Raw genomic sequence first — 23,451 nt, forward strand, 5'->3', positions numbered from 1 at the left:
TGCTCAGTAAAATTTCAAAATTCTCTTATAAAAACAAATTAATATTAACCTTGAATTTGTACACGCTAGGTTCTGTTGACAAAAATACATAAACAGTCCTATCACAGACAAACAGACATAACACTCACATGATGTTCATCGAACAAGCATTTATCGGTCAATTTAAAAGTATCTTAGTTGGTAGTACCGCCACCTGGGGTGCGCATAGTCAATTCTCTTGCGTTTGACATTTTCACACTACCGCCATCTGTTCAGCGCTCTACCCACCACAGTGTACTCAACAGATGGCGGATATGTTTTAGCGACGATGTTTTACAGTAAGAAATATTCAATGTGTTATGTCTGTTTGTCTGTGGTCCTATTATCTTGGTACGTTAGAAGCATTAGAAGCCTATTGTTGTTTATGGTGATCTCCAGAATTTACTTTGAGTTCAACTCTTTCTTGTATTATCATATAATTTGCTCCATAATACTCTAGATAATCTCTGCAGAATATTATCTGGATTCACGTTGAAATTATTTTCACAATCTTAATCATTTTTACAGTATTTCCCACAAATTCCTCGAAGAATTATCCTAAAATATGTTTTGGAATTCTTGTCAGCATGCATAAAATGCTTTTCCGAAATTCTCATGAAATTATACTAAAGGGTGTCCACGATGAAATTGCCACACACAAAATTGATTCGCAAAATTCGAGTTTTCATCCGATTGCCATCAAATTTTCAGGGATTGAGAAATAACTAGTAAACTTCATTTTACCATTTACTCGTATTTTATTTACAGTCCATACGCAAATGCCCGCACCTTGGCCTTAACCCCGGCCATAAGATTCTGCACAACCTGTGAATCAACCGTTTTTTGCATGTAAACTCATACTTTCTTCAGTTCCTCGACTGTCTTCACTACCTTAGGTCGTTTAAGAAGGTGCTGCTTCATAATCGCCCAGTACTTCTCGATGGGGCGGAGCTCCGGAGTGTTGGGAGGGTTGAACATTTTCGGTACGAAATTGACCTTATTGTCCGCATACCACTTCAGCACGTCCTTGGAGTAGTGGCATGAGGCCAAATCCGGCCAGAAGATTGTTGGGACGTTGTGGGCCTTCAGGAGAGGAAGCAGCCGCTTCTGGAGGCACTCTTTTATGTACACCTGTCCGTTCATCGTGTCCTGGGTCACGAAAGGTGCACTCCGCTTCCCGCACGTGCAGATGGCTTGCCAAACCAGGAATTTCTTCGCAAATTTGGACATCTTCTGAGTGCGGACATACTCCGGAACGCTGAACTTATCCTTGGCCGTGAAAAACAGGTTGCCGGGGATCTGTTTGAAGTCGGCCTTCACATATGTTTTGTCGTCCATGATGCAGCATTCAACTTTCGTCAGCATGTTGAGGTACAACTTCCTGGCACGGGTTTTGGCGGACTTATTCTGCTTCTCGTCGCGATTAGGGGCCTTTTGTACCTTGAACGTTCGAAGCCCAGCCTTAGTTTTGGCCTTCTGGACAAAACTTCGGCTTAGGTGCAGCTTCTTAGCCACATCCCTAACGGAGGCGTTCGGATTTCGGTTGAAGGCCCCAACTACGCGGTTGTGATTTTTGGTGTTGTACGGAATACTTTTTCCTTCACGTCTGGGCTTCCGATCGGTGGTCAACCGTTCCTCGAACCGCTTAATCACTCGCGACACCGTGGAATTCGCGATTCCCAACGTTTTAGCGATGGAACGATGCGAGAGATCCTTGTTCTCGTGATGAATGCGCAAGATTTTATCACGCACGAGCTGTTCTTTCGACTCCATTTCCGCGAGTTTTGATCACAGGACTTTAAAACTTGCAAGATGTAAATAATGCACTATGAACTAAATCCACCCAAATTTTCATTAAATTCTACCCAACGGTTAAAAAGTTAGAGCAATTTCATAGTGTGGCAATTTCATCGTGGACACCCTTTATTTGAAATATTCATCAATATTACCTTGAAACTCTCCTATGAATGCTCTAAAAATTATCATCGAAATAGCCTAGGAATTCACGTAGCCATGTTTAAAAATTTCCCATAAATTTATCTTAAAATTTCGTTGGAGCTTTTCTCGGTATTCATTTCACTTTGAAGTTTCCTCGGACTTCCCTTAAAATTTTCATTGAATTCTTTTCAGAATTCCTTTGGAATCTTAATCTGTCTTTGTAATTCATTACACAAATATCTTTGAATTCTCCTTAGAATTCACTTACAGTACTCCTCGCAAACTGTCCCGCTGCCACCAGAGACTCCCATTCTTCGCCACGAGGTTTTACTGTGATTACGAATTCACTCGTTACCGGAAGAAACCTCGCATCGGCGAAAGATTTCTCAAAGATCCTTGGAGGGTCTTTGATTTCAACACTTGGTTGGTTGTGATCCGGCTACGAAGATCACTAATGGATTCTATCTTTCGATTTCACCATTTTAGGGACAATGTCGAATGGGGTGAAGAGCAAGAGCAGGTCGCACTCGAGGGGGTTACGAAGAACTCGACGGTCAAGTTAACCGTTGAAGACGCTCATAAGTTGGAACTGGAGGCCGACTGGGACAAGTTTTACGGGATTCATCAGAATCGGTTCATCAAGGATCGTCATTGGTTGTTCACCGAATTCCCGGAACTGGCTCCACGCAACACCAAGGATGCTCCGGAAAGGGTGTTTCCGGAAGGGGTTGAAGGTATCACTTCAAAAGTGGCCGATTTGCAGGTGAATCCCAGTATGGAGCGTACCATCTTTGAAATTGGATGTGGCGTCGGGAATACGGTGTTTCCGATTTTAAAATACAGCGTGGAGGAGAATTTGAAAATCTACGCCAGCGATTTTTGGAAACAGGCTATCCAAATTCTGAAAGAAAGCAAAGAGTTTGACGAGAAACGATGCGAGGCATTCGTGCTGGATGGTACGGCGGATAATTGGGACGTTCCATTCGAGGAGAACAGTATCGATATTATTGTGTTGATATTTGTGCTGTCGGCGATTGATCCCGAGCGGTACGTATGGATATTGCTTCACAAATTGAGGGCTGGTTTAACGCGTATATTGATTTTCATTTTTAGAATGCAACATGTGGCAAATCAAATCAGTCGCTATCTGAAACCGGGAGGGTTGCTGCTGCTCAGAGATTACGGTCGATTCGATCTGGCTCAGCTTCGGTTCAAGCCTGGAAAATGCTTGAAGGAAAATTTCTACGTTCGAGGTGATGGCATGTTGGTTTACTTTTTCACGCAAGACGATCTACGGACGCTCTTTCAGAATGCCGGTCTGGTCGAGGAGCAAAACATTGTCGACCGGAGGTTGCAAGTCAATCGGAGAAGAATGCTGAAAATGTATCGCGTTTGGGTGCAGATTAAGTATAGGAAACCTTTGGAGAACGGGACATAAATGTATGTTTTAAGCAAGATATTTACTTTTTTATTTTCTATTCAAAGAAATCCTGCGGCGTGGTTGATGGGTGGGCCAGTACTTGGTGGGGAAGAAGTAGACCTATACGGTACACAACTTCAATCCTGGAATTTATGTTAAGAACAATCCTTTACTGTCATTAGAGATTAGAGTATAATGCGTCTCCATCATAAATTTCAAATTGAAAAAAGTGGAAACTCATGGTCACTTCTGGCGATGAAAAATCACGTTACCCTTCTCAATTCCATTCAGGAACCCAAGTGCATAAATACATTGAGCGGTAACCATGGCACGGGTGATAGAAGAAATGCTTAGTCAACCTGAGCCTTTTGTTATCTCCTTCACGGCGGCTAGGAGATCTTACACGCAATTCCGGAACTACCGAAATGTGATTAGGATCTACGCTCATATCGATCAAAATTTAGAGCTGAGTTAATTTTAAGCAACTTTGTGGAAAACAAACATTTTTGCTATCTCTTAACGTTCTCATTTTATAGTATTTTTTAAGTATTGAATTAGGGTGTACTCGAAAAATTAAGTTTTTCGATCCCAAATCCATAAAGTACCTTAACTATTGAAATGAACTGGGAAGCTATTTGAGCAGCCATGTAGAACGACAGAGTCCTCTTAGCTACTGATTTTAGTACCATTATTTGGTCAATGTCATTTAATGTAGATATTTATTTTTATATTTACGTTAAACAATGATCAATTTGCCCTCAGTTTACGGTATCAATTAATTTGAGAACCACCCTAAGGCTCTGAACCATGTGGTGGATTATTTTAACTTATGGTTAAAATTTGACAGATGGAAAGTTGTCGATTAACCCTGGTAACCGTGGTTACTTCTGACAGACAAGAAGTTAAATTTTGACAACCTTGGCTAATTTCTTCTCGAAAACCGGTCGATCAACAGCATAGGAATTTTCGAACATAGAAAATAACTTTCGAAATGTCACTTTTAACCACGAGTTACTTTCACATGGTCGCGTTGTTTTCAGAAAAGAAAAATAAATAATAGGTACATTAACACAGTTTTTGTTTAAAATAAAATCAAAATTTATTGAAGAAAATCTGTCGTAAATAATTCATGCCACTTAAGGATACATTAAGTAAACGACATTTAAGAATTACGCATAAATTCGGCTTAATTATAAAATATTCTTAAATCTGATTGCTATACACATAAAACCGTACAGTAGTCCGTAAATTAGGAAAAGCTCTCCTCCGAGTATCACATTCATTCACATTGAAGTGCTTAAACCTAAATAACCCTGATCAATCAGACATGATGTTCGTCCTTTTTTAGACAGCAATATCCCGGTACAGTTGAATGAAGTCGGCAAAACTGTCTGCGTAGAAATCGGGCATCTCTTCCGGTTTAGTGTGAGCCATCAACATATCCATCGAGGTACCGCCACTTAGCAGCAGCAACTTTTGAAAACCACAGCGTGATCCGAATCCCATGTCCTGCATAAGCCTGCGAATCGATTTCGAAATTTGAAATTAGACACAACTATCTACTCGTGCACAATTTCATAACTTACATATCCCCAATGAACAGCGTTCTCTCCGGTTGCGTCACGTTGAATTGCTCCAGGATGAACTGAGACAAGGCTTGACCCGGTTTCCCGAGCACCAGAGCTTCCCGACCGGTAGCACGTTCCAATACTTCCAGGAAGTAGCCCGGCCCAATCACATCGCGACCATCGCCGCCCAAAGGAACAATGTAATCCGTTGCACCGGCAAGTAGTAGGCATTCAGGATTTCGCTGCAGATAGCACTTTGCTCGCATCAGGTGAGCCAACGAGATGTTAACGTCCAAATCCATAACAACGGCACCGACCTTGGGGCTTTCGGTTTCCTCAAAGTACTCTGTAAACACTCGAACCGAGTCGGCCGCTCTGTCATCGGCGAATTGATCGGTGGGCTATAATTCCAAAACAAATACATCGTAAGATTGCGAATCACGTTGTTTGAAGTTTAAATAGACTTACCCCATCCAAAACCGTAAATCCTTCGTTGCGTAAATAATCCTTGAACACCTCAGTGGCAATGCAGTAAACCGCATCCTGCATGTTGATCGCCTTCAGGTATCGAACCGTTGTCAACGCCGGGTGAACGATATCCAACTCATGCGAAGGAATTCCAAGCTTCAAGAACTTTTGCTTGTACTCCTCCATGGTGCGCATGCCGTTGTTGGAAATGAACGCCAGCTTCTTGCCTTTCTTCTTGAGCAGTTGCAATGCCTTATCCACGTTGGGGATCGGACCGGTGAAGTGCCAAACCACTCCATCGCAGTCGGACATGATGGTGTCGAACGATTTGGAGAACTCACGCTTCTCTTCCTTGGAGAGATCCAAAATGTGACGGATTTGTCCCTGACGGTGCTTCATGATGAATGTGTCTTGTTGAATAATACGACGAATGCACACTGAATCGCTTTTCGCTTTAGAGTAATAGAGGGTAATAGGGTAATGCAGTTAACCTGTCTTATCGAATGCAAGTTTGGAACTGATGAACCAACCGGCTGAGAGCGCTCTTTAATAGAGCTGTGACCTAGCCCCGGTTCTGATCCGTCGGAAATTTCCATCGAGGTATTTTCAACTTCTTGCTACTTGCAATTGTAGCAACCGACACGATCACTACCAATACATTCGAGGATCATCTTGGTGAGATGTCCTTTGGATGAAGTCTTTCGCTTTTTTGTTTTGTTTACTGTTTAGTCTTTCGCTTACTGCGGCAGGTAGCCCACCACGTGTACCTAGAATGAATATGCGATGGGAATGTATGCAGAAAATAAACTACCCACACCCGTAGCATAGATTGCTGTGGAAAATTTTCTGTTGCTTATGCTGTGTTTTCGTAATTTTATGCACTGGTGGGTGCAAACAAAAGGTCAACTTTGCAACACGATAGTGTTCGCAGAAAAACGAAAATTTAATAAATTTAAAATGTCATAAGTGTGTATATTCTCATAAGGCTTGGCTTTTATTGAAAATAAAAATAATTTCAAATTAATAAGAAAATTTAGATCATGAGCTATAAATTCGAATATTTTATTTAGTAGTCCGGTACTCAAAACGGATTAAAGAGAATATTGCAATAATTCGTCTGTACTTTGTGATCTTGTAACACCCATCAACCAAACGAAATTAAATTAAATGTGTTGAACATTTGATCCATCCTCGTATGATTTTTTTGTTATTCTTCATTAACGATTATTATGAAAAAATACGCAATTTTTTAATACTAAACAGAGCTCTCGTTCTTTTTACACTAAATATGCCTATCAACAGCATACAAATCCACTACTTCCTTTTAGAGATATCAACATTTGAAATAAGTAAACTTTCCAACAAAAAGATATAGGGTAGTGCACCCATAAATCACGCAGTTTATACGCGAGTGTTTGAAAATCAATCAATCACAATACACTTTTTGCAATGCTTCGTAAAAAAAATATTTTGTCATTATACAATCACGAGCAAACACGAGCATTCTAATAATTCCAATTGAAAAACACCCCAAAGAAAACTAAAAACAGGTGAAAAACATGTGTTATTCATTTTATGATTCGATACCAGATTTCAACCCCTGAAATCCTTATTTCGCTCACCACTGGAACCAGTTTTCGCCTACCCTAGAATTTCACTTCGTTTTGAAGTATTAAGCGAATTAAACGTACAATATATACCTATAGGTAGTGTTGAAAACAAGTGACTAAAGCATAATTAAATATATTTGTTATAAACTTTTATTCAAAGAAATAGATCAAATCTATGAAAAATCAAATTCCCTTCAATTTCAGTGGGTCATCCAAGTAAAATATCATCAAAATTCAATTGGTTTCAATTATTCTTAGAACAGTTCTCTTCTTCTTCGAAGCTTTCTTCTCTTGCTGCTGCTTCTTTTTCAGTTCATTCGTCACTTTTCGTCCTTCGCGCAGCTTCTTTCTGTTCCTTTTCTCTTCCTCCAAGCGCTTCTTCTTTTCCTCCATTTCGGTGAACTCACGTATAAATTCGTCCGATGTCAAAACGTGATACCGTTTAGATTTGTACTCTCGTTTGTTTTTTTTTTCCAACATGTCAATAAGCTCCACGTTGCAGCATTGATATTCAAGCTGAGTCGGACCTCCTCGTTATTGCAATTTTCTAGAACTTCTATTGCTTCTGGTACAGTGGCATGTAGAACTCGATATATTTCATAGAGAACTTCTTCTTCATGATTGTCGAATACGATGAAATCACCTTTGAATTTTTTAACCCTTGGCGATCCGATAGCTGAAGCGCATTGTACGAGTGCCCGTTTAGCCTTTTGCAAGTCAGCTGTTGTAGATGGAACAATACTCAATACAGATGACGCAGTCGATGTCAAATTATGCTCCTCATGCTCAGCTGCTTTGGCCATACACTTGGAGTAATAAATGGCATTGCAATCCCAAAGATAGAGACCAGAAGCTTTGAACCCATTTTTACTGCTTGTCGTTGTTAGAGAGTGTGGCGCAAACAGTCCTGGAGAACAACTGCAAAGTTCTTCAATGTAATTTTCCTCAGTTCGGAATCTCTCTATTGGTTTCGGTCAACTGTTCTTCAATGCCGATACATGCCGACGTTTAAATGCCGATACATCGGCAGGTTGCATTATTCTTGTTACGTTTGGGTGAAGAGCTGCAAGCGTAATCCCCATATCCCGGCACATTTTTGAGGTATCCAGATTAATATGACTGCTGTGTCCACCGATGATGTAGTCTCGAATGTAGTCTCGGAACATGACAGATGTTATCCATCCATTATCCGACTGGGCAATACCCCATGAAAGGGGGACAGACTTAACTACCTCTTGCGGAATGTTCTTGTACGGGTATATGATGGTAGGTGGTACAGTTTCTCCTGACGCATGGAATGTGAACATAACGGTTACGTTGAGTTTGCTGCTGTTCCTTTCAACATCATACACATTCCAACTTCCTCGCAATGCCAGCACCGCCCTAGATTTTGGATTCAGCTGGAAACTTGTCTCATCTTCGTTTAGGATTCTTCGTGGATCATCCAGAACATGCATGAGCGTTTTTTTTTTCTGTGAGGTACGGTTCCAAGTTACGAAACCAGGATTTGATGTCGTCCGGTGAAATCTTCGCGCTGGCGTTTGTGACGAATTCCGGGGTTCTCAGTGTCGACTCTACAAGAACAGTTTGTACCATTTTTTCCTGAAAATAATCACATAGGGTAGTGAACTACTTTGCGTTTGGTACGATACTTTAGTTAATAAGCTACGGAACGAAGTCAATGAGAACGCGTGATATGAAGGTTTGCACCCATTATTCCCAAAAACAAAAGAAGTGCTCCGACCGAATCATTTTTTATCATCACCCGATATGCCGAAGTGAATAATTCATTGGCGTTTCAATGCGTTAGGCCGAGTTTAGAAACCGTAGGCCGAGTTTGGCATCAAGAAGCAGTGTTAGACTTTTTACAATATCGCAACATTTCTCTTTATCAAATCTTACGGTACAGACGGAAAGTTAAATAAATTTGAAAGCCTTCAGTAATAATAACATTCCGTTTGGAGCTAAACTGCGCTAGATTAAGAAATAATAGGCCGGAAGTGGGGTAGTAAACTCTACCTACATAAAAGAGAATTGAACTGAGGATAATTTTCGTTACAAACCTGGACGGTTATTGATGAACGGATTATTCCGCGAGCTCAAATCGAGGAAATGTTTGACACTGTCCTGCAACATATTTTTAGTGACTTGTACACCTCTGCGCTGACTGTCGAAGATCCAAAGTTCCAATTCGTCCTCTTCTACTTCTGTCAGTACCTACATAGGTCCGGAATGGCAGCTCTGTCGTTTCTTCTTCTGTATGCAAGAGCGGATGATGGACCTCAGAGCTCCGAAATGATTGGCTGCTGCATTCACGCTGCTCCTTGTCACGAACTTTCCAAACGGTGGCATAAATTTCTTCCTCCGAATATAAAGTATGGTATTTCTTAACTCGTTCCTATATTAAATTCTCCAAATGTATCCCCAATGATCTAAGTATTCTTACCATTTTTTGAGTGGAATATCAACTTAATCGGCAAACAATGTGTGACGGTTCGCTCAGGGTGAAATCTGGGTCGAGGACTTAAATCAAGAACCGATTTTCGTCTTTCTGTTTTAGTTAAATTAAATTAAATAAATGTTGGGATCTCAACAAATACAACGTTTCGTCCACATATTTTAGATCGGTCTGTTAATATAAACGAAATAACAATTGAATATAGGGGAAATGGATAAAATGTCGGCCTAAATGCCCCTAATTTGGGCCCATACATAAATTCAGTAATCGACTAAATTTTCAATAGCGACCAAAAATATCCAATGACGCGTTGTTCTTGATAAAATTTGATAAATACACACTTAGAAATACCTAATCTTACACGTGACGGAATCCATCTTTGACATAAAGAATGAGACGTAAACAAACATGCCATGTAAAATCAAGTGCTCCGAGACTGAAAAGTTCGGAAGTACGTTTGATTGAGCTGAATTTCGCTTCTATTATGACTCAATTTTATGACAAAATTGACGCTCGTATATGTCAGTCTCAGAGCACCTAAATTTACATTGATTTTTCTATGTGTGTAGCAGATTTTTAGCGATGGACCCAATCTTAGATCCATAGGCCAACATTAGAGCCATTTCCCCTATCTAAAATTAAGAAGATCCAATAAGTGGGCGAAAACTGGGGCCTGAGTGATTAATAGGTGCGGTACCCTAGCAACTCAGTTACTTCGACTAAAACATGCACCACTAAAAGTTCTAAAAGTCTCTTGAAATAAAAAAAAAATTGGCGAGAAATCAATGTATAAAAAGTTAATGTAAAAAAAAAGGTTGTGTCCTAGACACGACCGCAGTATGACGTAGAACTACGCAAAATTGATGTTTGTCATGCATTTTTGACTATTATACTTTATCTTAAATTTATCAAGTATTTCAATGTTTCGGTTTTGGTTTAAAACTCGCGACAATTCATGTTAGCATAATCATTCCGCCATTCATCTTACGCATGAGATAATGTATTTAAATTTAATGTAATGGTTAAGAATTGGCAGCATTTTCCCTACATAACTACATTGGGTTGATCAATGTTGAGCTACCCAAGTAACCATAGGCATGATATTTCGCCTTTTTGGCTATAGGGGTTTTGATCTAATTTCCGTCCTACTAAGCACAACGCGCACTTTACCTCTCTTTTCTGAACGAGTTTTAACTAAAAATGGAATATTTCTGTCAAAGATGACTTCTAAATTTATTCACCTTTCGATACAAACCGTTGGATTTGACAAAGAGTCACATATTGTTGAGATATTGTATAAAATCTAATACTGCTTCTTGATTCTAAATTCGTTCTACGAGTTTCAATTCCGTCCAAACGCATTGAAACGCCATTAGATTTTCTTCGTCCTACGGATAAACGTAGAAAAAGGGGATTCGCTAGGAGCGCCTCTTTTGTTTTGAGAACAATGAGCGTAAATATTCATACAATGCGCTCTAACAGGATTTATGTTGTAGCTAATGAACTAACGCATCGGGACAAACCTATTTTTGATTTGTGCACGGTGAAATCATTGATATTATTGATCTTTTCTGATCGATAGAACGGAAATGGGCGATTACGACGAAGTAGCGCTCTACCCTACACAGCTGAACAACCAACGGCTATACCAGTGTTTGTAAATTCTGATGAGGCCCGTATATATCCAAAAGGTGAAATAACGTGTCTATGGCTACTTGGGTATTTTGCTGTGATCAATATGCACTCAATTCGACATCGACATCGACTACAATAGGAACTGACGCTATTTTGTCAACCTTTTTTTTGTTGATTTGCACCTCAGTATAGTACAAAAAACGCCATGCATGCTGTGAGATAAAACAATTCCCAAAAAATACGTTAAATTTTGACGGTGGACTACGTCTGTGATTTCTATATGGGGGAACACTTTGTGAAAACCGAAAATGGAACATGTAACAAAATAATGAAAGATTTTGAACGTTATTAACTCAGCTGCCCCTGAACCTATTTCAATAGTTTGATCACCAATCGATCAGAAATATTGCTACGCATCTGTTAAATTTAAGACAATTGTTGCAATTGTGCAACTGTTCCCTAACACAGATTTCAAAGTTGAATTCAATCCGGTCTTACCAAACGATGTTTATTCAATCACCGCATGGTGAGTGGTGGTGTTCTCCGGTACACAGCAAAAGGCTCCCCGAAAGCAGCTAGCTATCAGGGCTGGCCTCAACCGCATCCCACATGACCATCCATAGAAGGAGGAAGACGCCGCACCGCTATTGATCGGAATCAGTAGCTCTATGCCAAGCGCGACACCCTCATTCCAAACAACATACAGCTAACCAGCCTCATCTGTGTTTAACACCCTAATAGCTCAGCATTACTCAACACGTCACGACAAAACGGTCCTTTTCAGGACCACCATAAATTTCTAAAAGAGTATTTTTTTTTACATTTGTCAAGGTCATCAACCGGATGTCAGTTCCCATATCAAGATAGAGCTGGAATTAAGGCGTAACAGCTTGGGTAAACAATGACTTCTTTCGACGATGTCTTGAAAGTTAAGGCTCGCCCACGCAAATCAACATCACCATCAGGTAGGGTAAGACTTCCCCTACCCGACGGTAATGTTGGTTCGCGTGAGCGTGCCTTGAATTCCTAAAACTCATCGAGACAAGTAATTGATAACAAAAGCTGTTACACCTTATTCCAGCTCTATCTAGATATGTTTAAATCTAACATACCATGTTCTTGAAGGCAACATTGAGGGTGCAATTTCAAAAACCAAAGTCGGTCGTGGCATGAAAGTGGTCTTATTTCGATCCAGAGATGATGGATTTTAATTCTGAATACGAATCTGTTAAAATTAAGACTTTATCATTTTTCAAAATATTACTATTAAAAATTGCACGAATGTGCAACTGTTGCTATGATAATTAAAATTATCTCTGATTGCCTGCGAAAAGCAATTTTCTAACACAGATTTCAAAATTCATAGAATGATGCAAAAAAGAATACTATGCCTTGTCTCAAATCAAACGTTTGATTTCCAATAAGTAGGTGCTTTGTACAACATTAATTGAAACGACACAAGTGTCACTTATAAATAATAATAATAAGGAAAATATTTTAAAATTAGGGGGATTCAGTTATTGAATTCCAAAGTCAGAACAAAAGCTCGTATACAGGTTTTCCACCTGTTCAATGTTTTGATAGTAAGCATCTCTTAGCGGAAGTGAATATTCACTGTAATTACTTTTGAGAGGCATTGTGAACACTTTATCAATTTTCAATAGGTCACTATTGAAAATTACACAAATGTCCAACTGTTGCAATCGTGATCAGTGATCACCGATGGCCTGCAACAACTTGTTTCTCTAATACAGTCACCGAATATTGATACCGAACACGTACTCCTATATCAAATCTACGGTCGTGTCTTGGATTACTTGGATGCTACCTCTTACTTTTTCTTTGAATATAACATATGGACATGAAAAATTTGTATGGTGAAAAGTCTTGATTTCTTGATTTTAATAATATTAAGGAATGAATAATGTTCTCAAAATAGATGTGCAACCAAATGATACTCGATTATGATGACTGGGTTTGGGAAAAAACGTTTATTACATGAAAATAGCGATAAAATAATAATTTGTACATTTTTCAAAGGTTTTTTATGGAAAATTTAAAATGTAATTTTTCAAAAGAATCTTAATGTAATATCCTATCGATTGGCGTATTTGGATTTTAATTTCATCTATAAATGACAAAGTTAGAAGCGTTCAAAACCTAACACTATTCCGCCACACATATTTTTTTGATTTGTACCCCAGCATAATCGACAAAGACTTAGTTCTACGTCAAAACTGATTTTAGGGGTCACCCTTAATATCATTCTTAAAACCAGTGTAAATCTAGAACCAAGCAATTGCGAGTACTTATAAAACAGCTGAGTTGATCAAACGTTGAATAATAGCTTCCAGAGTTAAACAAGAATGTAGTTGTACTGTCATTTGGTTGAAAGCTTTCAAAGCTGCATGGAGTATTTTTGAATGATTGTTTGCGTTCGGTTTAACTATATGCTTCATAAGACCCACAATACCTTTTATAGCACCTCAGTTAAACCAGTTGACAAGAGGTTAATAGAACGTGGAATAACAGCATTATACACCAAAAATACATCTTTTATGCAACACTATGTATTGAGTTTAACACGATCATGAAAAACAGTTTCAACTGCACTAAAAGTTGCTGACAAGCAGGTTGTACTGAAACTTAAACGCTGTCCAGACTGGAAAGTTATAACATGTTATAACGGTTGTCAAAAAATTGCAACACAGAAACCACCATCAAGATAGCACTATAACATGTTAGAACTCTGTAGTCTGAACGTACTATTATACAAGTTATCTAAGCAACTCTTATTAGACCAGTGCTTCCAGATATGTTTGTTAAGCATTTATTAAATTATTGTAAAGTCGTTTTACAACGCCTAATCAATTTTGATGAGGTGGTTGTTTAATGACTTATAAAACTTTGATTCAGCACTTGCGTGACTTGGGTTATAATATCAACCACGATTCTGTTGCTCAAAATAACACTATTGATAGGGCGTTTAAATGGCCGTAATGCAATGATTATTCGACTGCAAGAGAAGTAACCAAGATGAGCTTCATATACTTCGCAATCCAGGATCTGGAATATTCCATATGGGTCAGCTCCGGGTAAACATAAAAATGATTAAATACTCACAGAACTGTTTCATACGAATCACTCGAAAGTGTTTGAATTATTATATTTATAAGAAAGTTGATTGTAGCCTCCAGGATTGGTGTATGATAAACAAAGCAACAAAATTTTTCTCATATAGGTATCAAATTGACTATTTTAAGCATTTACGTTCCATTTCTTCAAAGACTTATGATATTTGATGAATGTCCAATATAATGAAAATGTGGCTACACTTGATGCGTTCTAGAAAGTCATGCCAAAATCCAGAAACTCATCATTCAGACTCTGACAAACAATTCGTTTTAAAAATATAGAATTTATCACAAAAGCTTGATCTAAATACAGTTTGAAATCCTGGAAAAAATCATGTGTATGATCAAAACTTTCTGATCAAATAGGTTATGAAATATGAATGACACAAATTTTCAATCTCTCGGTCGGCAAGATTTTCCGCACGCTTTTTAGTGGAAAGAAACTAACTTTTGCGCACGCTTATTTTATTTAAGAAAAATAGGCCGTTATGTTATTTACAACGTGATGAAAATGTTTTGCCCTAGTTACTCCTCTGCAAAGCTCAAAACTAAATGGAGTTTACAATATTAGTCAGATGATAATATTACATCGCTTTGAGAAATTTTGAGTTTCCCAGGATTTTTTATTTATTTATTTACTGTTAAGTAGTCGTTAGGGGCCTCGTAGCCTAGTCAGTAAAGGCACGGTATTACCAAGCCGGAGGCGGCGGGTTCGATTCCCGGTCCGGTCGAGGGATCTTTCGGGTTGGAAATTTTCTCGACTTCCCTGGGCATAGAGTATCATTGTGCTTGCCACACAATATACAAATTCATGCATTGGTATTGGCATCGAAAGCTCTCAATTAATAACTGTGGAAGTGCATTTCGAACACTAAGTTGAGAGCACACAATAAGCTAATATGCGCTAAGCAATAAGCTTGAAAATGCGAATAAGAAGAAGAAGTAAGTAGTCGTTGATGACCCTTGATCACCCACATCAATAGCACTGTCAAATTGATGCTAAAAAGATTTTAGCGACTGATAATTTAACTGGTTAAAAGATTGAAATTAATATGGAATCAGAACTTCGAAACTTTGTAAATCTCTATGAAATGCGAAAAAATAATAATATTTTGAATCATCTCACATGTATGCTTAAACTTTCATTAAATGTAGGGGATCGTGGATAAACTTTCTTGAATTTAAAAACCATTACGCTGTTATTAATTCTAACGAATGGTCCAATGACATTCACAACACCGAAATATTTTCAGAAGCATACCTCCTTTTCTTATAAATAATCTCAAAAACTCACTCTGTATTTGGATTGGAATAAATACTGTTGTCGAAATTGGTAGAAAATTCCTACAATCTTTAAAAGAAATGTTAAAAATCCAAGTAAAATAGTACACATAAATACTCACAATAATCCATTTGTAGGCTTTTGAAAGCACCTTTAATTTAGTAAACGCTGCTGCAATTCAGAATTAGAAATTATTATTACCAAAAGGCACTGCTTCAATCCCATGTAATGCTTGTTTAGTTTAGTTGTTTTTGGCTTTTCCGCTTATATAAAATCAAAATACTTCAAACTATTTCATTGCTGAACAAAAATAGAATTCAAGTGTTTTGATTTTTTCGAACCCTAAAAAGCCATTTCCAGCGCACATCAATTCTCAGTTGATCTGTAACAATTCAGTATTTTCCAGTAAAGTCCATTCCAGATTGAATAATAATAGATCTTTTGCAATTAACAAATACAAAGAAGGCTTACACAGATTTGAATCTCGGTAGGCAAAAGACAACTCAACAGCTTGGAAAATTCCACAGCTCCGCCTCAGAGATCTACCGCTTAGCTCTACCCGCTCACAGTACGCTTTCTGGGCACTCGTTGTCTTTGTCCTCGTGGTTCTCTCTGTGCGAGCGGAAAATACCCACCTGTTTATGTTGCACACAGGTAGACCAGAGAGCATATACAAATAGCACGCTTGCTCGTCGGTTGCACCCGTTTCAGAGAAACGTGTTGGCCAAAAACTTACCATCGATCACGCACCCGTAACATGCATCTGGCGGCTAATCAACAAATGGGTACGAAGTGAGACCGACGGATGGAGGGATCTTATTGCTGCGAGAATTCGCATTGTACTAAAATGTGTTGATCGATCTGATCACTCAGTATCTCACGCAAAAATGGGTCAAGATCGATCGATCGCAAGATGATCAACTGTGGGTAGTATCGTTTTAGGTAATCAGTGCAAGTGAGACAAATGAAGTCAAAGTTTTTGTTTTTCGATGAGTGGTTTGTGAACGTTACAACGTAAACTGAAATGAGTGTTAATTAATCATTAGTAAAGATTGCTTAAATTGGTTGGAATTATTTTAATGATTTTTCTTCGAAATTACCCTACATTAAATTCCCAAGAGAAACTTTTTAACTTAGCTAAAATTATCGCAAATTTTGAGTGCTTTTGGGCAATTAGTACAAGTGAGATAGCCATATTACTCGATTAATAGTTTGGTAGTCGAGAAAGCCAATGCTTTGTTGTTAGCTCGGAGATTGTTCTAAAAGATTAAATCAGATATCAAGTACGCATGTAAGTGTAACGTTCTATAGTCGACTGGAGAGGCAATCGTTTGTCAGTGCGATATTGTTGGAGCACACAATGCTAATCCAAAGAAACAAGTTATAGGAACCTATAGTTCGGTGACCCGCTCAACTATAAATAGGACCGGGAGATTTTGCATCACTTCAAATTTGCTCCTGTTTCCAGAAACAACAGCCGATTTTAATTAACAAGTGATATACGTGTGATAGCAGCAAGCTCTCTGTGTGGAAGATTGTGTAATTTGTGCCTGAAGCAACCATGCCTGCCATAACGAATTTGAAGGCGCCAATTCGCCATGTTCTGGACCTGTCCAAGGATGAAAAGCGAAAGTTTCTCAACTCGTTCGACACCATCATGTCGGACTGCGATGGCGTTTGTTGGGATTTTATCGGCCCGATTCCCGGCGTCGATGACGCTCTGCAGCTGCTGAAGAAGAATAAAAAGCTGGCCTTCATCTCCAACAACGGAATGCGCACCATGGAGGAGTACAAGCAGAAATTCCTTAAGCTTGGAATTCCGTCGCATGAGTTGGCCATTATACATCCGGCACTGACTACGGTTCGCTACCTGAAGGCGATCAACATGACGGATGCGGTTTACTGCGTTGCTACCCAGGTGTTCAAGGACTATCTCCGTAGCGAGCAGTTCACGGTCCTCGATGGGGTGAGAAACTAGTCCACGTTTTTTTCCGAATTCTGTGTGAACTAATCTTTTGTTTTTATCTCATCCACAGCCTGACCATCGTTTCCCAGACGAAAGAGAAGCCGATTCGGTTCGTGTGTTTTCCAGCTTCTTCATGGAATCTACCGGCCCTCGCGTAGGTGCGGTCGTTATGGACATTGATATGAATATTTCGGTGGCACACTTGATGCAGGCCAAGTGCTACTTGGACCGCAACCCGGATTGCATCCTGATCGTGGGCGCCACCGACTACATCATTCCTCTGGGTCACCATATGGACGTCATCGGACCGGGATACTTCATCGAAGTGCTGGAACGTGCCACCGGTCGGGAAGCATTGGTTCTCGGCAAACCCGGACAGGATCTGGCTGACTTTGTTCTGGAGCAGTTCAAAGTGACTCGACCGAAGCGTGTCCTGTTCGTGGGAGACATGCTGCCACAGGATATGGGCTTTGGATCACGCTGCGGTTTCCAGAAACTGCTGATGCTGAGCGGAGGCACCTCCATGGATATGCTACGATCGCACCAGAAGCCAGAGGAGCTGCCCGATTTTTACATGGACAGCTTCGCCGACTTTATCCAGCTGTACAAGGATGTCGAACAGCGCTAGTAGGGCGGGTTTCTTTAGATTATTTTTAACACATCCATCTCCTGTTGCGGCTGGATTGCAACTTCCTGTGGTGCGTGAATGTTTTGATTTTTATGTCAGCGTTGCTGTGTGACGGCTTGCATTTGACTCTGTGCCTGTGAAGATGAAAGTTACTCAATAAAAAAATTATTTTGACTTTTAATGGAACTGTTTGCGTTGGAGAACTTAAGTTGTTCGAATGAAAGAAAAAAAGAATTTTATTGTGTTGTATTTTTACAACAGATAAAGATGCTGGTATAACGCAGATGTTACGGCCAGGCCTGTCATGAGGATTACTCAGCTCCAAAACCGTTTTTTTTTAACCCAGCTATGCAGAAATGTCATGCCTTCTCTTATGAAAGCTGAGCTCCAAAATGTATAAGAGGATTTTTGGACACTTTTGTACGCTTATACACAGAGAACCAATAGACTTGGGACTAGCATTCATGCTCAATGTGTAAATACTGGTGATCTAAAATTAGGCAACGCCGGCCACGTCCGAATGCTGGTCAAGAATGGAATGGGTAGGAATATGTTGACGTAATACTCGCTTTAATGAAAGCCGAGAACACCTCTGCACTTCCACGAGAAATTACTGGGATGTTGGATAAAAGGGTTGGGATTACAGCAGGATTCGTTTTGATAAACGATATGCTGAATTGATGTCCCAACGATTCCATAGCGCCAAGGAGCTTGGGTTTGAACCCACAGTCTTCTGCTCAGCAAGCAAAATCGGTCGCTAGCCTAGTGGCTGAGGTCTTTATATCACAAAACAATTACGATCAAGTTTCCGTTCAATTTGTTGTTACTATGTTTCGATCCCGGCGACGACCTCACCGACGACGACAACCTCACCGACGACGACAACAACTGCTCTTGAGAAGAATATGGATCTCCAATCAACACGTCTTTCCTAAAACTCAAATATTACTTCTTTTGCGTACCCATTTTTTTTAACCAAATTTCATTACGCTCAGTATGTAAAGGCCTTGAGTTCTAACCCACGATCTTCTGTACAGTAAGCAAAAACGGTCGCTCCTTACATCAGAACAAGCTGTGACCGACGATCGTTCATTATCGGTTACAAAAAGCTATTAAAATGAAATGAAATCCCTGAAAGTAGTTCACAATGTCTTCCAGATCAGGCGTACGTCACATTTATTTAAATATACGTATTACTTTTCCAATTCTTTCCACCGATTTTTATTCTCAATGATTTTCTACATAAAGACCTGGATAGATCAACTCAGTAATGTAACCAGGTTTGGGTTTTAACCCATGATCTTCTACTCAATAAGCAACAACGGTATCTATAGCTACTTTGCCCCTTACATTACCACAAGCTACGACCGACTTAAAAATTCTATTCAAATGAAGCGACGTCTCCGAAAGCAGCCAACAATGACTTCCGAACTGGATCACGCATACACCCTTTTCGAAATTCCTGGTTTAAGCAAATTCAACTTTTGGTTATTAACTCCGCTTTATGCTCTCGTAACCCAATGATGGCGTTTTATTATGTTGTGGGAAAGCTTGGGATTACACCCATGATATTCTGCTCATCAAGACAAAACGATCCCTCCAGCGTCATCGAGCTTCTAAAAACCACAACACTCCAGCATAAAATATGATTAAGGTTTCGCTTGGTATTTTATGAACAACAGAGATACTCGATAGTTCATATAGTTACAGCGGTTGATGATTAATTACAAATATTCTAATGGTACTGCCAGCGGCGACTACGACGGCAAATACGACGACGACAACAGTGAATTTGTAGCTTACCATTTGTATAGGATATAATACCTTTGCCCGGCACCTCCACCGGATCTTCATGTCTGCTATCTGTCACTGTTTGCAAACATATCTAATAGCAATTATCTTTGTCGTCATACTGCATTTAATAAAAACAAATTTTCTTGCATTGTCATGGTTATCTGGGAGGAGGTTCGCGTCTAGTGTTTTCCCCAGGAATCGTTCGTGGCCACCAGTTTTCGCCCATCCATTCTTGGGCGTATCCAGCGAGGCATCCTATAGTTTGCTCGTATTCTCCGAGACCAGCAGCCGAGCACTTTTGCAAAACTTGTTGGTTCAAAGCAACGTCGGCCACCGAATCACCACCAAAACTCACGACGGACACATAATCAGCACTTTCCCGGGCTAATTTGCCAACCGGACCGGGTTCAATCTCGCCCACGGTGACGAAACTCTCGATAGAACTATACGCCGACAGTGTGGCTTCCAAACTCGGAGAACCGAGCTCTCGGGAGGTAATCCACTATAGCACAATTTCATAAACACTTAAAACTCAATTACAACACAAGACATATTATGATGTTTAATGCAAATCCGTGGAAGAAAACCACGCAGCAAAAATTAACAAGTCAGATTTAAAGCGCGGCTTACTGCGATTTCATCTGTTACTGAACACTTATATGAACAAAAATATGCTGTAAGCATACATAGGGGAAAGTGACCACCCCCTTTAAAATCAAATTATTGAACATATATTACAACAAATCTGTTGCAGGCTTGATGCTTGAAGCCTCAATTTAATTTTATCATAAAAAATACGTTTCTCTAGTTAAAATATTCGAAAAATGTTAAACTAGCTCAAAATGTCAAAACTATATTTTGAGCTATGTTCTACTTTGCAATAAACATTATTTTTTTTAACAAACTTTACTTAATTACTGGTCCGACGTCCCTCAGGATTTGACCTGCATAACAATGTTGCGCCAACAAACTTGATCCCTGGTTGCTTGATTCCAATTCCTCGAGTGTCCCACACTTCTTAGATCTTGCTACATATGGTCCAAACACCTAGCACGCTGCGCTCCTCTGCGTCTTGTTCCAGGCGGATTTGAGGTACACACAATTTTTTCGGGGATATTATCCGGCATGCTTACAACGTGTCCCACCCATTGTACCCTTTCAGCTTTAGCGACTTTCTGGATACTGGATTAACCATAGAGTTGCGCCAGTTCGTGGTTCATTCTCCTCCTCCAAATACCGTTCACGTTTCAACCTGGTGTACTGGTCCGCCACCACCTGAAAGTTCTTCCACGTCGTCAGTGAAGCAGATGAACTGGCTGGACTTATTGAAGATCGTGCCCCGCATGTTAAAGCCCGCACGTTTCATAACACCTTCTAGAGACCGTTAGAGTAAATCCATGGCTGAGAAATCCGTTTTAACAAACAATTCCTTCCAGTCCCAGTCACCACCATCACTAATTTAATCATGAAAGTGCAGAACTTTAGGACAGTTTAAAGATCATTAAGGGTATGTTCTGATAACTTCACGGCAGTTTCATGAACTTCACGGAAATTTCGTGATCTTAGATGAAGCAAGATGAAAAGCAAAAATCTTCAGGACAAGTCCTTGAAGTCAATCGACTTTTCCTGAAGATTTTTGCTTTCATCTTGCTCAATTTCAGGTACCGTTAAACGGGGGGAAGTTTCACCAACAAACAATTGAGAGCACTTATAAAACACCTAAGTTGATCAAACGTTGAATAATAGCTTTCAAAGTTGAACAAGAATGTAGTTGTATCACCGACAAACCGACATGAATGACCATAGCAAAAGCAATAAAATTTCTGACCAAAGCACACTACTGACATCTGGCTCCGTGTTCGCGGGAAATATTTAGCTAAGCCATGAACCCGCATGCAAAAGTTTTGAATCGGTCCGTGTCTGATCTATTCTGGACATATTATTTTTATCTAGATCAAAAAATCCTATGGTTTTCACAGTTCGGATCACTGCACATTTAAATCAGTCGTTTACAATTTTAGGGCATAAGTCAGAATTAAGTGTCATGTCGGTTTGTCGGTGGCTTTAAAAAGTGCATGGAGCATTTTTGAATGATTGTTTGCGTTCGGTTTAACTATATGCTTCATAAGACTTACGATTCCTTTTACAGCACCTCAGTTAAACCGGTTGACAAGAGTTGGACGTCTTTTATGCAGTACTTTTTATTGAGTTTAACACGATCACTGCACACATTATCAACTGCACTAAAAGTTGCCTCCCTTAGCTCAGTCGGTAAAGGCGCAGCTACAAAGCAAGACCATGCTGGAAGTGACTGGGTTCGATTTCCGGTCCGGTCTAGAAATTTTTCGGGTTGGAAAATTTCTCGACTTCCCTACCCAAGCAACACACATCCATCAAAATAGGTTGCTGCAACTTGATTGTGACTGAAATAAGGTGCATACAAGTAACCACAACAGTTAAATGACAAGTGTGCTGCTAGGGTAGGCATAGAGTATGATTGTACTTGCCACACAATTTTACTAATGCAAAATGGTACCAGACATCGAAAGCTCTTAATTTAATAACTGTGGAAGTGCATATAGAACACTAAGTTCAGAGCACGCAATTAGCTAATTTGCGATAAGCAATAAGCTTGAAATGCGAGGAGGAAGAAGAAGAAAAAGAAAAGTTGCTGACAAGCAGGTTGTACTGAAACTTATACTAGTTATCTAAGCAACTCTTATTAGAGCAGTGCTTCCAGTATGTTTGTTAAGGTTGTTGTTTAATGACATATAAAACTTGCGTGACTTGGGTTATAAATACCAACCACATATGTTGTTGATAAAAATAGCACAAGTTATAGGACGTTTAAATGATCGTAATGCAATGATTATTCGACTGCAAGAGAAGTCACCAAGATGAGCTTCATATACTTCTCTCATTTGATCAAAAAAAAGAACAGATGGAAACAGAAGCGGCCGGCAATCCAGGATCATGAGTTCGAATCTTGCTTCGAGAAACACTCGGTTGAGTAGAGGTTAGTTATGTATAGGTGTTATTAATAAATGCAAACATTAATTTAAGACATATATAAATAGAGATCATTTTATTAGCCCAGATTACTTGAAGGATTGCAGAAGGTGGAAAATTGAACATAGTTTGCAACTCTCTTTAGTTCTATTCAGCGACAGGCTGGATGAAATCTAGAGAATATTTAAGAGGATTTGTTATTTTCATTAAATCCAGCAGAAACGAATTTTAAGAAATCAAATAAATTTACGGCGAGTTACTGCCAGATTGTTTGTAATGAAGGAAATGCCTAATTTATAATTCTTTTCCAAATAGAAAAAAGTCATGTGAATTTCAGTGCAATGTTGTATAAAAGCTTTTAAAAAATTTCGTTCATTATGACAATTATAGCTCAAAATTAAACGAGTGGAGATTTTACGGTTAAAATTCAGATCATTTCTCTGTGCAGATTCAGATGAAACCATGGTGTGTAGAGCATGGTGATACAGCTTTGTCTTTATATCAAGGGAAACATGTCAGAAGC

The 23,451-nt window shown here is 39.4% G+C and overlaps 3 protein-coding genes and 1 pseudogene across 4 annotated transcripts; 2 read left to right on the forward strand and 2 right to left on the reverse strand.

Moving 5' to 3' along the window:
* Window positions 1-307: 307 nt before the first annotated feature.
* LOC135711624 (tRNA N(3)-methylcytidine methyltransferase Mettl2-like) lies at window positions 308-3,394 on the forward strand. The gene is made up of 4 exons (XM_065234492.1): window positions 308-317; window positions 2,214-2,379; window positions 2,443-3,003; window positions 3,070-3,394. The coding sequence occupies exons 1-4, from the start codon at window positions 308-310 to the stop codon at window positions 3,392-3,394; spliced, it is 1,062 nt and encodes a 353-aa protein (XP_065090564.1).
* A 1,240-nt stretch (window positions 3,395-4,634) lies between these two features.
* Window positions 4,635-5,979, reverse strand: LOC135711559 (uncharacterized). Its single transcript, XM_065234427.1, has 3 exons — window positions 5,413-5,979; window positions 4,963-5,345; window positions 4,635-4,895 (listed from the first exon to the last, which is right to left on the reverse strand). The coding sequence occupies exons 1-3, from the start codon at window positions 5,809-5,811 to the stop codon at window positions 4,721-4,723; spliced, it is 957 nt and encodes a 318-aa protein (XP_065090499.1). The 5' UTR covers window positions 5,812-5,979; the 3' UTR covers window positions 4,635-4,720.
* Window positions 5,980-7,256: 1,277 nt separating this feature from the next.
* LOC135711625 (uncharacterized) lies at window positions 7,257-8,188 on the reverse strand (annotated as a pseudogene).
* Window positions 8,189-16,480: 8,292 nt separating this feature from the next.
* LOC135711561 (glycerol-3-phosphate phosphatase-like) lies at window positions 16,481-18,291 on the forward strand. 2 transcript variants are annotated; one of them, XM_065234429.1, is made up of 3 exons: window positions 16,481-16,822; window positions 17,000-17,497; window positions 17,568-18,291. In XM_065234429.1, the coding sequence occupies exons 2-3, from the start codon at window positions 17,093-17,095 to the stop codon at window positions 18,123-18,125; spliced, it is 963 nt and encodes a 320-aa protein (XP_065090501.1). In that variant the 5' UTR covers window positions 16,481-16,822; window positions 17,000-17,092; the 3' UTR covers window positions 18,126-18,291. The 2 variants fall into 2 exon arrangements, with proteins under 2 accessions (XP_065090501.1, XP_065090500.1); XM_065234428.1 differs by lacking the exon at window positions 16,481-16,822 and having other exon boundaries at window positions 16,829-17,497.
* Window positions 18,292-23,451: the final 5,160 nt, after the last annotated feature.

This window comes from Ochlerotatus camptorhynchus, unplaced genomic scaffold (genome assembly GCF_037179485.1).
Source record: "Ochlerotatus camptorhynchus isolate MF236.1 unplaced genomic scaffold, CSIRO-AGI_Acam_v1.1 ptg000434l, whole genome shotgun sequence".
In the NCBI taxonomy this organism is placed as follows: Eukaryota; Metazoa; Arthropoda; class Insecta; order Diptera; family Culicidae; genus Ochlerotatus; species Ochlerotatus camptorhynchus.